Here is a 13,649-nt window from a genome sequence, read left to right as displayed (position 1 = left end):
TATAGCAAAGGGTGGAATGGGATGAGTGCTGCTGATTAGAGAGTGTGCTCGTTACTGACCCTGCTACGAGTTCGAATTTTGGAAAATAATATTCCATTCTGGGAATGTACGATTGGAATAGACAAAAATCAAGTGGTACCGTACCGTACGTAAAGTGCTGAATCACACCAAAAATCATCGTCACCCTTGACGACGTGACTCACCTACGCTTTGGGCAGTCAAGTACCCCCGTACCTGACAGTGATTTAAAACCTTAAAGGCTTCTCCTAGATTTTGATTGGCCAATAAATATGCTACGTACTTGGTAAATTTTATTTGTACTTGAATACCTCCTAACTGATTTGATCCAACCCGCCTCTGCTCAGTACGTTTTACTTTTTTATACTTCCAGTATCTTTTCCCTTCTAATGGAGGATGTTCAGCCAACTCCGGCCTTTATCTAATGTCCACTGCGCCCTATGCGCAACCCAGTGCTCTGAACACACCGTATTTACATATTAACGTTGTTCACTAAGGCTTATCATCAACCAGCTCCGAAGATTCCATGAATTTGTTTACGAACGGTTTGGTTGCTGGAAGTGTATATGGTACCTGAGAAATACTAGTGAAATATACAATCCATAGATATCTCTCGAATTTCACTCATCATTTGTCTCATAACCTAGGTACTAAGGTATGCTCACTCAATGGCTGAAGCTTGATATTTCTTCCACCATTCTTGTTTGTTGGACAGGTCCTCTTCATACACGTCAACAAGCTATAAGTGATGAGTTGTGGAATTATCGTCTAATATCTAACGATTATGAACTTCAAGGCCCTTTCTTAGTGATATGATAATTCCTTCGTGCTAACGGCGTTTCCCTCACATCGTACTCCAACGCCTAACCAAATTACACAACTGGTCCTCTTACCTACACAACTCGAATTATTTCTCCCTACCGCAATTAACAACACATCTAATATCTAGAATACGTCTACGAACCATGCATTTTCTACTCTTTCTAACACTGAACCTTGCCGCGGCTGTGATGACCATTATGCTGCCTTCAAAGCGGGAAAATGAGAACTTGGTGGATCGACTGCGATAATAACCATGAACACCTCCAGTAGGTGCCAGGATCCTTTACAAGATGGGTAACATTCCACTCTACTCTTTCCTTTGTTCTGATGTTCTATTGTGTTTGACAATAAGATGCCGAGAACGTCAGAACCCTTTTCTTTGTCAGAGATTTGATTTTACCGACTCTTGAAGATGCCACGCGCAAGTGTCTTAGCCAATCACTTTCACCTACACTTCTGCGTAGTGACACTCTCAACAACTACAAGATTTGTGGGAGGAGAAAAGCATACAGAGACAATGGCGGCAGCAGCGAGGGCGGCCGAAGAGGCGCGGAGAGACAGAGCTTATGAAGGTATATTTCAGCGAGAGAGCTATATGTTCAAGGAGTATAGAGATCCGGGGACAGACACCCAGACTACCTTGGGTACCATATGGAACGCTGCAGTCGTACCTCTATGGCAGTTTGCGAAATTTCCAGCCAAAGGCGACGCAAAAGTTAGCTACGGGTATGTATTAAAACAAACCGTGTCGGAATTGTTACCCTTCGGTTGCATAGCGAATATTTACCAAGCTAACGTTCGGCAGTGAGTGAAACAATTTCAAATCTGCGTTATTAAATTTAAGGAGGCGATGGATGTTGAAAGCGCTAACAAAAACGTGTTTTAACATCAGCTGTTCCACCTGCACCCCTGGCTCTAGGTCTTCCAGCAGCACCTCCCGTGAATCTAGGCCAAGCCGCTCCCCTTCCGGGAGCACTAGCAAACTACCAGACGCAACACTCGTTGTTCAGGATGTGGTTCGTCAACCCTGTAAGCTATATATATTCCCTAAATATCTCATCTTCTCGGCGCTGTCTGCTTCATCAAGTTGTTCATCCCCTCTTTCTAGGCAGGCTTAGAATTATTCCTCAATGATGTATATATATGATAAGTCGACAGCAGCTAACACCTCTCGCCGTAGCCCGAATGGACATTCCGGCGCAATCTAGGTTATGGGGGCCATGGTATTGCTTCTCTTTTCAGACGTACGGAGCCCGGCCCGCCGCCGGTGAGGACTGACTATGTTGTTAAGTTCCAAAAAAGAATTTACCAGAACAGCTTCCGCTTAGACCCCAGGCTGCATAAAGAGGCAAAATCACACAGAGTAAGTTGATTCTAGCACGAAGTTAAGCCGACAGTATAGTAACAAGATACGACGTAGAAAGTGAACAGATCGGCGCATTGCATTAGATTGTACGAACCTGGGGACGTTGGCAAAACTATACGGAACTACATAGACCCGGGGGACTTTGATGATTCTAGTGTGCATGAGGACTCGAGTGGAGAGGACAGCGAACTTGAACGGCGAAGGAGGCAGATAATAAATGATCGACGCACCAGGCGGAGCATGCGACGACGGAACCGTGACTTGCAATGGCGGGCAGAGCGGCGCAGAGAAGTCAAGGGAAATCGTGCCAATGCGCACAACGCCGCCGCCCTAACCAACAACAATAACATTCGCGACTTCATCATTACCGAGTATATTCACCATGGAGATCTAGAAAAGCTCATCGAAAGGCTGGAGAATGATTTGCGGATAAATCCGATACACGGGGGAAGAATTCCTAACCGAGTCCTGTGGTCGTTTTGGCTCTGTCGTAAGTCATCTATATCCAAAGTCCAAATAGAAGAAGAAGAGGCTGAGAGACTATGCCAATAGTTGTCAGGGCCTGCGTCGCAATGGAATATCCCCCAAGGAAATTCCACCCACTGCGAGTCGATCCGGTGACAAAAGGAACGCATAGAGAGCGCACAAGCACAACTACGAAGGTGTTTGAAGGCAACAAAAACAGAGAAACAGTTGGTCTTGAGGTACAAACTTACAGCGCCGCGAAACAGAATGAATATCAGACGGGTTACAATCTTGTATCTCAGGACATGATCGAGGATATCCCCCCGGGGTATATGGCTAACAGGCGAAAGAATCTTGTTCATTTTGATATTGATCCGTCGAACGGTAAGTACCTATATACGTATAGGATCCTATGTGTTTCCGTGTTTCAGTCTGCTTACAATTTTCGCTCTTTCTAGTTTTCATCGGCGATATAGATCTACAAAATGTCAGAGACGTCGACAGGGCAGCTTCAGAACATGAATTGGTTCCAAGGCTCAAAGTAAGCTTATACCGATGAAAAGATTTTAGATGGATCTGAAATAATAATAAACCGTGCAGTTAGGGGATTTTGGACTGGCGGACGTGATCAAGCAGTACGTGACCATTTCCTCTATATCCCTTAACCTTACACTCTTGGCCTTTTCAAATCTTGAACGGGCACGGAAGTTACTCAACGGACGTATTCTTTTGTGGAAGAATGCTGACACCCTTCTTTAATAGAGACAAGCGCAAGTGAGTAATGACCTAGTCTCTTCCTGAAGCAACCTTTGCAGCTCACCCTGCCACCATCAAGCATGTATTATACATGGCGACGATTTAGAGGGAAGGACAGTTTCTTTGCACCTGTGAGTTCGCATCGTCAACTTGAAGCGCACTTATATTTCGCGGATGTTGATAAACATAGGAACAATTCGGAGCGGAATGGGATCATTGTATGTTACAACATCGTCCTTGAACTGGGGCTGTGAATAGTACAAGAAGCAGACTCCCACTATGTATCCATACGAAACGGAATACTGACCAGATATAAAAAAAATATAGTCCCAGCAACTCGACAAGGAACCGAGATAGCCGCGTCAACCAAAGCTGGCTTCTACGGTCCCCACACGAACATTTGGGGGATAGCTTTGGTGAGAATCATGAACAAATCCTCTACCGAGTTTCAGCTGACCATTATTGAGACGATGTGGTGTCTCATTACTAAATTCGAGCCACCTATACCGCCGGCACCGCAAATCCCCCCCGCCGTATACGCTGCGGTAATGGCTGCACTACCGATAGGGTTTACTCGCGCACAGCTCGATGCCCAAGTACACGCGGAGATGGACGCGCTACCTGTCCGCCCTCCAATTTCTTACTGCCCGTTACTTCGTGATCCGACTGTCCCCAACTACAACTGGGTTGACCAAGACCTTCGACAGGTGCTATACGAATGCATGTATCATAATCCTACGGATCGCCCAAGCTTGGATACCCTGCTAGAACAAGCCAAGACCAAGGCGGCATCTGCTTTCCCGGGGGAGACTGACCAAATTGTGACGCAGTGGGTTAATAGATGTCAGTATCATCGCCTCCCCCAGACAGCTACTTATTACTACATTAACTGGGATGATTATCTCCTGGCCAACGCATTTCAGCTGCCCGGCGTAGGTAAAGAAGAGTTCTAATTGAATTATAGGGATAAGGATGCCAGCAGCAGCACCAGCAGCAGCACCACCACCACCACCACCACCACCACCACCACCAGCTCCCCCCGCTCCACCAGCTGCTCCCGCTCCACCAGCTCCTCCTCCTCCTCCTCCTCCTGTTGCTCCTCCTCCAGCAGGTGGAGGTGGCCCTCCGCCGCCAGCTCCACCACCAGCAGCTCCTCCCGCTCCACCACCAGCAGCACCACCACCACCAGCTGCTCCCGCTCCACCAGCTGCTCCCGCTCCACCAGCTCCTCCTCCAGCAGGTGGTGGTGGTCCTCCACCGCCAGCAGCACCACCACCACCACCACCAGCTGCTCCCGCTCCACCAGCTGCTCCTCCTCCTCCAGCTGCTCCTCCTCCTCCAGCAGGTGGTGGTGGTCCTCCACCGCCAGCTCCACCACCAGCAGCAGCTGCTCCCGCTCCTCCTGCTGCTCCTCTTCCAGCAGGTGGAGGTGGCCCTCCCCCTCCTCTCCCCCTTCCTCCTCCAGCAGGTGGTGGTGGTCCTCCACCACCAGCTCCACCACCAGCAGCAGCTCCTCCCGCTCCTACCGTTCCTCCTCCTCCCCCACCAGCCGGAGGAGGCGGTGGAGGACCAGGAGGACCACCACCGCTGCCACCACCGCCACCCGCTGGAGGGGGAGGAAGAGGCGGCGGCGGCGGCGTAGGAGGACGAGGAGGGGGACGAGGAGGCAAAGGACCTGGAGGCAAAGGACCTGGAGGCAAAGGACCTGGAGGCAAGGGGAAAGGCAAAGGCAAAGGGAAAGGCAAAGAGGCTGATGACGGTCTTATTGTATATCCCCCATATCCCGCAGGCACTAATGCGACGAGTAAGTTTCCCCTTCCGTTTCCTAAGTGTGTGTTCTTAAAATCTCTTGCCCGAGCATGTTTAGGAGTCATCGACCTCAGGGAATGCCCAGATTACCTTGAAGTTTTACCATACTAAGGAACTAATTGCTAACCAACCCTGCAGTTCCCGCTGTCCTTCCCAATGGCTTTCAGACTATTGAAAACAATGTGCCTAACAGTCAATGTGGCTTGACAGCAGTTTGTGATAGCCTTCGAACTCAGCTGCCGGCAATTCCCGGAGTAGCATGGCCTACTTATGCAGATCTCTACGCCGTATTCCAGAACATGCTGGCTTCAGGCTATTGGGCTGTCCAGATAGCTAGTGGTTCTATTCCGAGCCCACTACCTAACGAAGGCCCGGATCTTCTAGACATGATATCACCAGTTTTGACGCAATGGGGGGCCGCAAACGGAGTGAACTTAGACGTGGCTGCGGTTCGACAAGTTGGAGGTTCATATGGCATCAATATTACCGGTGCATTGGCCCCAGGGACCCATCGAATATGGATTTATTGGACTGGTCCGGCAAGTGGTCCCAACGGTCAAGATCCCTATGGCCATTATGTGGGGTTGAGCCCCCTGGCGGCCGGCCATGTGCCTAAAGTCGCCAAAGCTCCTGGTCCTGCTAAAGGTGGCTAAAATCTCTGGCGGTTTAACGGACCTGGTTCACCATACGTCTCCCATAATAACCCCTAGCAGAATCGTTGCAACGATGATATCTTGTATAATAGATTCAATATTCTCATCTCAATTATTTAAGTCCTGTCTCACTACAAAGTAATAAAACATGAGTTATAGAATATGAAGTACCAAGATATTTAGATTTGGGATTTTGACTCTGATAGCATACCGAGACAGGAGTAATTAGGTAGGTGAAGATGAACTAATAGACCACGTATTGTTAAGCATGATCTTTTAACGTTACAAAGAGGATCGAAGAAAAACGCAAAGAAAACGCTTAGAACCCTGCCCTAATGTAGTCTCAAGTATGGTGAATTGACATTCCACCCCTAGAAAATCCTGTACGCAACCCCTTTTAAGCCGTCTAAAACTGCTGGCAGTTACCGATGTTGTTCGAGACAATCATGCAGGACGTGCAGTTGTACCCGTAGAGCCACAGACCCTTGCAGTAGTCGTCGTCCGGGCAGAACTCGCTGACGCAGCTAGGCTGCTGTCTCCCCTCGAGCGGGCTCCGCGAGCGCGGCTTCGAGGCCTGGGCCGCCGATCTCGCCTTAGCCTGCTTGACCTCCTCGAGCACGGCGGCGCTGGGGCTCCGCGCGTCTCCTGACGGGGTGCGGCCGTCGAGGTGTGCGAAGTCGACCACGTTCAAATCCCTGTCGAAGGTTCGGACGACGTTGTCAGAGCCGACGTGGGTGAAGCCGCCACCGGAAGTATCACGCTTCAAGCGCGAAGCTACCTCGTTGACAGATCGGGTCTTGCGTGTAACGCGTTAGTCGGGTTTGTAGATTCATACGTTGAACTACGAAGTTGCATCTTACCTGATGAGATGATGGCATAGCAATCGCCAGACCTGTCGCCGCCAAGAAATTGATCACCGTGGAGAACTTCATGATGAAAGAGAGGTTATTCAATTGCAAGTGAAGGTCGATGTTGCGGCAGAAGTGGTTTTGGAGGTTGGGAAAGTTCGAGCTTATTATGCAAGCGCTTTTTGGATGATGATGATAATGATGGTAATATGATAGCAAGAGCGAAAGACGTCTTTGGTCCTTCCTTTATAATAATAGTAATGGAGACGTCGTGATGGATCGACCGTCAATCCAACCTTGTCGTTTACCTCAAAGTTCGCCGGCGCCGTTTCACCGCTTCGTCATATCCAATCATGCATTCTCGGATTCAACGGCCGCACATCGGGATGATGAGCGTGGCAGTCGCGTGGCCGTACACGTTCGTGGGAGATAAAAGCCTCGATCGGTGTTGGGTGGCGGTAAGCTTATGGCTAGCGGCTAACGGCGAAAGGACGTCGTATCATTGGTGAGAATCACGATAGGGCTCAAAACATAAGACCCAAAACGGAGGTATAGTAGCATCCTACGGGATCATAACGGAAGATCAAAACTCGTATTTGGCTGGAATACGATATAGCTGAATGTCGGCAAACAGAAGTCGGTATAGTCATGAGATCACGTAATGCGAACATGATCAACCCTTAGGATTTACGAACATCATTAAGAGATAGCCATTAGCCTTCGTTATATGGGCATCGGTTGCTGTGTTTGTTAAATATTCGTTTGATATTCGTTATAGTTACGACGTCCAATAAGATTCTTCTAAAAAGTCTTGGCAATGATAGAAGACATAATATTTCGAACGTATCCTAAATTATGATATGAATAAATATAATGCCGAATTTATTACTCGAGGAAATCTAATGATCTTTAAGGTGTTGAATATTAGTAATCATCGTGCTATTATCAAGGAAGAAGGGAGATATCTAGTGTCATGTCATTCAAGGAAGGCCTTCAAGTCTACTATAACCTAGCACGGTAGAAATTCAGAATATTCAAGGAATAGTATCAAATAATTGCAAAGTCATATATTGTTATTAAACCGAGGGTATTCATACAGAAAATAGTGTAACCCCCCTAATGTCGTGGGATATACCGCATCGAAATTGTTAGAGGGCGAAAACAGCTTTAGGGCGATCAACCATCGAAGAAACGACGATAGTGGTTGGAGTAGATGCTATCTCTGACGTTTTAATGGATAGGAGAGATATAATTCCTCGACCCGAGAGAACTCGTGAAATGGCCCTAAAAGACTCCCGGGGAATTAGTACCGGTACCTAGTAGGTTAGGTCCCTAGATAGCTTAGGAACCACGAGATCATGACATTGCCTGCCGTGCCAATTGTCAACCGTCGGGACTGATTTGCTATGGCATCCACCTGGCTCCGACAGTTGGTAGCACCGTATAGACGCGTTATAGCAGTGTGTACAGTCAACACTACGAACCAATGTCAACAAACGTGAGCCTGAGAGATCATGAATCACCCGCAAGGCAGCTGTGAATAATCATTAGCAGGTGACAAACAACGAACAGTCATAGAAGCCGGTAGGGAATATCTTGCCCCTAACGACGAAAAAAAATAACCCAATCTCGCCTCATTTATTTCTTGCTGTGTAGGTCTTACCGCCCTCACTCTAGGCTCTCCTTCTAACTCGTTAGTAAACAAAGCAGCAACAGGTGGTCAAGCTGCCCACACAACTTACCTCAACAACTCTTTCAACTTCCACAGTCCATCCATCCAAACTACCCTCAAAAAACCTCCATCATGGGTACTTCCTCGAACCAGAACCAGAAGTCGGCGTCGCCCCCGGGCACCCCTCTCCGCGACTACGACGGCGACACGCCCATGACCAACGCAACGCCCTTCGGCGCCACCACGCAAGGAACCCGCCAAAGTCCCTCCACGGTCAATACGCCCATGCCCGCGCCCCGCCGCTCATTGTTGGCTCGCTCAATCCAGACAGAATACATCGCGACCCCGCGCAGCTCGCGCGCCTCATCGACCTCGTCAACGGACAGCGTACCCATCGAGGCGACCCCGGGCATGGTCCCGCGCAGCTCGCGCATCGGCAACAACCCCCACGCCGCGACGGCGCGCTCCCAGACATCCGGCCAGCAACAGCGCACACCTCCCCCCCGCTACGCGCAGCCCGCGACGCCTTACCCGGCAGGTGGCAGCACATCCACATCCACACCCAGCCTTCCCGGCCTCCCCACGACGACGCCGCTGCGCGCAAGCCTCTCATCGCTAGCGAGCTCGACAAGCAGCTTCCGCAGCTCGGTGCTGGCGGGCGAGCGGCCGATGCCGGAGACGCCGGCGGCCGCGACCATGGGCACGCCGCAGGAGATGCCGGAGCGCCGGCGCAGCAGCCGCTTCGTGCCGCGCGACAGCCTCGGCGTCATTAGCCCCACGAACCCGACGCACCGCCGCGCCAGCGCGCTGTTCCAGCCGCAGTCTGCTGCTGCGCGCGAGGCGGAGGCGGAGGTTGAGGCCGAGGAGATGGATAAGGAGAAGGAGAAGGCGCGTCGAAGTTCCGCTGCTGCTGCTGCTGCTTCGTTGAAGAAGAAGGATAAGAAGGAGGAGGAGAAGGCTGGGGCAGAGAAGGATAAGGATGTTGATATGGAGGGAGAGAAGGATGGTGCTGAGTTTGAGAATTAGGAAAAGAAGGATTAGGGTTGGGAGGTGACACGTTCGCAGACAATGGAGGTCTTTTATGGTCCCTCCCTTTAATGCCTGATGATAGGACGGCATTAATTGGGTTGCAAGGGTGTTTTTCGGGGCTTGGGTCGTTCTAGAAGACAGTTTATGAACTGTGCTTCCTCAGTCGTCGCTCGATACGCGCGGGTAACTGGCCCGATAGTTTGACGCAAAGTAAATACGACACCGTCTGAACAAACCCCTTTCAATTCCTCTCCTATAACCTAAACCCCTTTTGTCCATCCTGATCTGTGCCAGACTGATCGAATGACCTTGTTATGGCCCAACCATCCTGCTCTAATTAGGTACTAAAGTGCTAAGATGATGATATGGATACTTAAAAAAACGGTTGGTTAGAACCTATCGTACAATACTAAGGAAATATGGGTAATAACAATCTAACACAATTATAGGCATCTCTAGGAAATCCAAAGTCCCCTCGCAAACAGCCTTACTTCCAATTGATTAGCGGAGTATCCTGCTCAGTCAAGTTAGTGTACTTCACGCTGTCCCTCCAAACCATGGCTCTCTTCTTGGCATCCAAAGCCTCAGGCACAATCTCCTGAAGCTCGGAGCCGTTTAGATACTTGCCTCTCAGCCTAGGGCCGGTCTCAAAAGCGGCCTCTACGACGTCGTTGCTCGACTTGCTAACGGTACGAACGTCACCGTTAGGATTCAGCCACGTCAACAGGGGCGCTAATAAGGGCACAATCATCGGGAAAAGAATCGTACGTATAAACCAACTGCCTCTACGGGTGAGACCGGTGCCCATGGACCCAGGATCGATGGTGACAAGAGAGATGCCCTTAAGCGCGGGGTCGGCATCGAGGCGGCGCTGGAGCTCTAACACCATCATAACCGCGCACATCTTAGCCACGCCATATCGCCTAGTCCCAGCCTTTCGAGGAAGATCATCCTTGTTGCTACTCCAGGTGCCCTTTGCGATAGCGTCGATATTATCCTCGCGGAAGAAAACCTTCCACTTTTCCTCTTTGTAATAGCCATCTATGTTGTGGACGGGGTGGTTGACACTGAAACCGCCTAAGCAACTAGTCCAGTTTCTTGAAAAGGGGCTGAATCGCCACATGGGTAAGTGCTTACTCGTAGGAGTTACTGCTGACCACGACGACTCTTCCATTCTCAGCGTCCATGCTTTGGAGCAGCTTTAGGGTCAGCAGCCAGTGTCCCAGATAATTAGCCACGAAACTTGTCTCAAATCCTTCCTCGGTGAAGGACTCGTGTCCCAAGTCATTATAGCCCGCGTTTAGGATAAGCGCCCGAATTGGAGGGACCTTGCCCTTGGCTACGCGAGAATTGATAGCATCGACGACTTCGCGAACATTAGCGAGCTTATATAGCTCTAGCGATATGATATCGTACGTGTGAGAAGTGGGCGCTTTCCTAAGGGTGGACTTGAGCGCCGCGGCGGAAGAAGCGTTGCGAACGGCGTAAATGCCGTGATGACCCGCGAGCTCGGGCGTCGAGATGATCTTCGAAACGATGCCGCAACCGAGGCCACCGTTGGCGCCTGTCAAGAATATAGTGCCTCTGGGACTAGCCATCTATCTGAGACCTTTGTCTTTAGAGTCTCCCTAGTATGACTATATAAGTCGGAGCAAGCAAGGACCAGGCATGAGGCGAATTCGTCAGATCTCGCTTTGCAACCAACGACATGCAGCCCTTCCAACTTTCCGCTTTTATAGTAAATAGTTACACCGAATCCATCTATATCTTACAACCATACTCCCTTATCCAGGGACGATTTCGAGCGCTAAGGCGCCTCCTTATATCTCACATTTCGAAGCCCTCGACAACTATCGACCCCATGCTTATTATGCAAGAACTTGGTTTTATGTCCGGTTCGTCCGGTTTTCCGGTAACACCTGCATACGGCCCCACTTAGATCTGCCTTAGATTCATCCTACTCACGCCCTTTCGATTGGATTCCAAGATTAACGAGGGATGCAAAGGGCGCTAAGTGGCCAGGGTTAGAAATAGAGGCTCTTTTGTGCCAAGCACAATTGGACGACATGGTATAAGCCAGCCAGTAAAGATACGACGCACCTAGTAATAGCAACGAAGCCTTGTCCCAAGTGCCGTTCAACTATACTCGAGCAGTTGCCAAGTCCTCGGTGATAAGTCGCGGCGGACAAGATCCGTACATTTCGCCTGAGGAACCAAGGCCCTTTTCAGGGATTTGTACACAATCATATGTCACCGCAGATAAAATCGCAATCATATCATACGAGAACTACGGCAATAGCTTAGCGATTCGATCATTAGTATATACCCAGAAGGGGAGAGAGTTGCGTACTTTCCATCACCACTTCAGCTTTTGGGTCCCACGTTGCGCCAAAGATGAAAAGATAAATATTCACAAGAAAAGTAACGGGTACTTATATACAATCCAAAAATAACCCAGCGAGACTTTGCCATCAAGGCGAAATCATCCTACTTTTGCGGTTCGAAACTTTGGCGAGAATCCATTACGAATTTTCCATCACCCACAGACGAAAGTCGATAGCCCCCTTAATCGCCCATCAACCCATGCCTTACCCATCGTCTCCCTTACCAAACCCGGGACTTTTACTTCCCTAACCCGCCGATCTCATGTTTCCCGGTTAAATACCACTCCGTACTACCTAGGTAGCCATTTGCTTGTCCTATTTGCCCGTTTACTTGCAGAGATTATTCCAAGCCCCGACGAGGGTCTGGTTATTCGAAACGAAGCTCTGCGGATCCAACCTACAAAAAATCCAATGTTAGCTCCGCCCACGCCAACCTTTCCTACCCAACCTAGGTAGCTTAGGTAAAAAAAAAAAAAAAAAAAAAAAAAAGAGACAGCACTCACAACTCATCGAAACACGTGCAAAGCGACCCCTTGTCGCTGCCGTCGTAATTCACGAAGAAGCTGCCCGACGGCACGTTGTTGCAGTAGTACTGGCACTTGAACTGCGCGTACGCGAAGCCGGTCTCGACCGGCGGCGGCACGCCGAACGTCTATTTCGCATTAGCCTCTACTCGCACATCCCATCTCGCCCCCCCCTGTTAAACCAATGAATGATTGGAGATAGAGGTAGGGAGAAAAAAAGCAAAAAAAAAAAAAAAAACCAACTCACGTAAGTCGACTTGACGTGGGCCGAGGCCCAGGCCTCGACGGGCTGGTACCCGTTCTCGAAGACGACGGTCGGCACCGCCGGCGCGTAGTTGATGGTGTAGCCGGCGGTCACGACGGGGCTGCCTGACGTGCAAGGCGTCCCCGTCACTGTCGGGGACGACGACTCCGAGGCCGGGAGCGCTAGTCCTAGGGCAGCTGACGCCACGACCGCGAGGATGGTCTTTAGGGTGAAGCTTCCCATCTTTATTATATATAAGTCGTCGGGTTTTATATATATATCTCCTGGAAAAGGTCTTTGTCTTTCTTGGTTCTTCTGACCCGAGGAAATTGTTTATAATAGGCTTTAAGCTTTCTGTAAATCTGATTTGTGGTCCAGTGGTATGTGATCTTATGTAAAGGCCAGGTTGCAGGTCAGGTCAAGTCAGACGAGATCTCGAGTGGTATTAATAGTAGTACGGCACTACGCGAGTAATGCTAAGCTTTAATCAAGCAGTGTTAGTTGGAAGCTTGGGACCCTGACCTGAGGGATAGGTATGTATGGCAGATATTAAAGAATAAAGAAACGGGGCTACGGAAGACCGGATTGTCAGCGATAGGTTAACAAAGGCCAAGTGAGCTTGTATTTGCTTCTAAAATTGGGTCTGATGGTATCACAGAGAGATGACAGTCTGATGTCAAGTCCCCAACAGGCAACCTGGCTGGGGCTCACAGGGGTGAGGGTGATCGACGCTGCAAGTAGGTGCCCGCCACCGGGAAGCGAAAAAAAAAAAAGATCCTTGGACGGCCTAACAGTAATAAATGTAAGGCACGCCAAACGTATACAAACTAATAAGGAAAGTTGCAGGACGTTCCCCTGCCTAACTCACATAAAGCTCCGTGACACCTTCTCCATTCGTTCAATTGAGCTTAGGGGAGGCTGCATCACATCTCCTTCCAACGTCCGCCGGTCACGGCTTCATTAATGAAGTCAGACCATTACGGCGAAACTCCCTTCGATAGCCGACAAGAACGTCAGATAGAATAATGTTTGCATCTCCCGGAAAGACAGATATTGTCC

The 13,649-nt window shown here is 49.7% G+C and overlaps 5 protein-coding genes across 5 annotated transcripts; 2 read left to right on the top strand and 3 right to left on the bottom strand.

Moving 5' to 3' along the window:
• Positions 1–1,357: 1,357 nt before the first annotated feature.
• On the top strand, positions 1,358–5,889 carry F4807DRAFT_470273 (uncharacterized protein; the record flags this gene model as incomplete). Its single annotated transcript, XM_048002796.1, has 14 exons — positions 1,358–1,555; positions 1,617–1,644; positions 1,733–1,869; positions 2,021–2,203; positions 2,261–2,696; positions 2,759–3,055; positions 3,130–3,212; positions 3,272–3,306; positions 3,434–3,445; positions 3,507–3,558; positions 3,618–3,645; positions 3,755–4,270; positions 4,392–5,231; positions 5,375–5,889. 14 exons carry the CDS (start codon positions 1,358–1,360, stop codon positions 5,887–5,889), a joined length of 3,360 nt encoding a protein of 1,119 aa, XP_047850800.1.
• Positions 5,890–5,956: 67 nt separating this feature from the next.
• On the bottom strand, positions 5,957–7,455 carry F4807DRAFT_439560 (uncharacterized protein). The gene is made up of 2 exons (XM_047999212.1): positions 6,750–7,455; positions 5,957–6,685 (listed from the first exon to the last, which is right to left on the bottom strand). The coding sequence occupies exons 1-2, from the start codon at positions 6,819–6,821 to the stop codon at positions 6,296–6,298; spliced, it is 462 nt and encodes a 153-aa protein (XP_047850799.1). The 5' UTR covers positions 6,822–7,455; the 3' UTR covers positions 5,957–6,295.
• Positions 7,456–8,252: 797 nt separating this feature from the next.
• On the top strand, positions 8,253–9,856 carry F4807DRAFT_470267 (uncharacterized protein). Its single transcript, XM_048002795.1, has one exon. The coding sequence runs from the start codon at positions 8,542–8,544 to the stop codon at positions 9,433–9,435; it is 894 nt and encodes a 297-aa protein (XP_047850798.1). The 5' UTR covers positions 8,253–8,541; the 3' UTR covers positions 9,436–9,856.
• A 69-nt stretch (positions 9,857–9,925) lies between these two features.
• Positions 9,926–11,036, bottom strand: F4807DRAFT_453483 (putative short-chain dehydrogenase; the record flags this gene model as incomplete). Its single annotated transcript, XM_048000466.1, has 2 exons — positions 9,926–10,505; positions 10,576–11,036. The coding sequence occupies 2 exons, from the start codon at positions 11,034–11,036 to the stop codon at positions 9,926–9,928; spliced, it is 1,041 nt and encodes a 346-aa protein (XP_047850797.1).
• Positions 11,037–12,149: 1,113 nt separating this feature from the next.
• F4807DRAFT_463764 (uncharacterized protein) lies at positions 12,150–12,833 on the bottom strand (the record flags this gene model as incomplete). Its single annotated transcript, XM_048002026.1, has 3 exons — positions 12,150–12,219; positions 12,326–12,474; positions 12,594–12,833. 3 exons carry the CDS (start codon positions 12,831–12,833, stop codon positions 12,150–12,152), a joined length of 459 nt encoding a protein of 152 aa, XP_047850796.1.
• Positions 12,834–13,649: the final 816 nt, after the last annotated feature.

Source organism: Annulohypoxylon truncatum, assembly GCF_022578515.1.
Source record: "Annulohypoxylon truncatum strain CBS 140777 unplaced genomic scaffold F4807scaffold_35, whole genome shotgun sequence".
NCBI classification, from domain to species: Eukaryota; Fungi; Ascomycota; class Sordariomycetes; order Xylariales; family Hypoxylaceae; genus Annulohypoxylon; species Annulohypoxylon truncatum.
The sequence above is the reverse complement of the archived record's forward strand: the minus strand, read 5'-3'. Positions and strand labels throughout refer to the sequence as shown.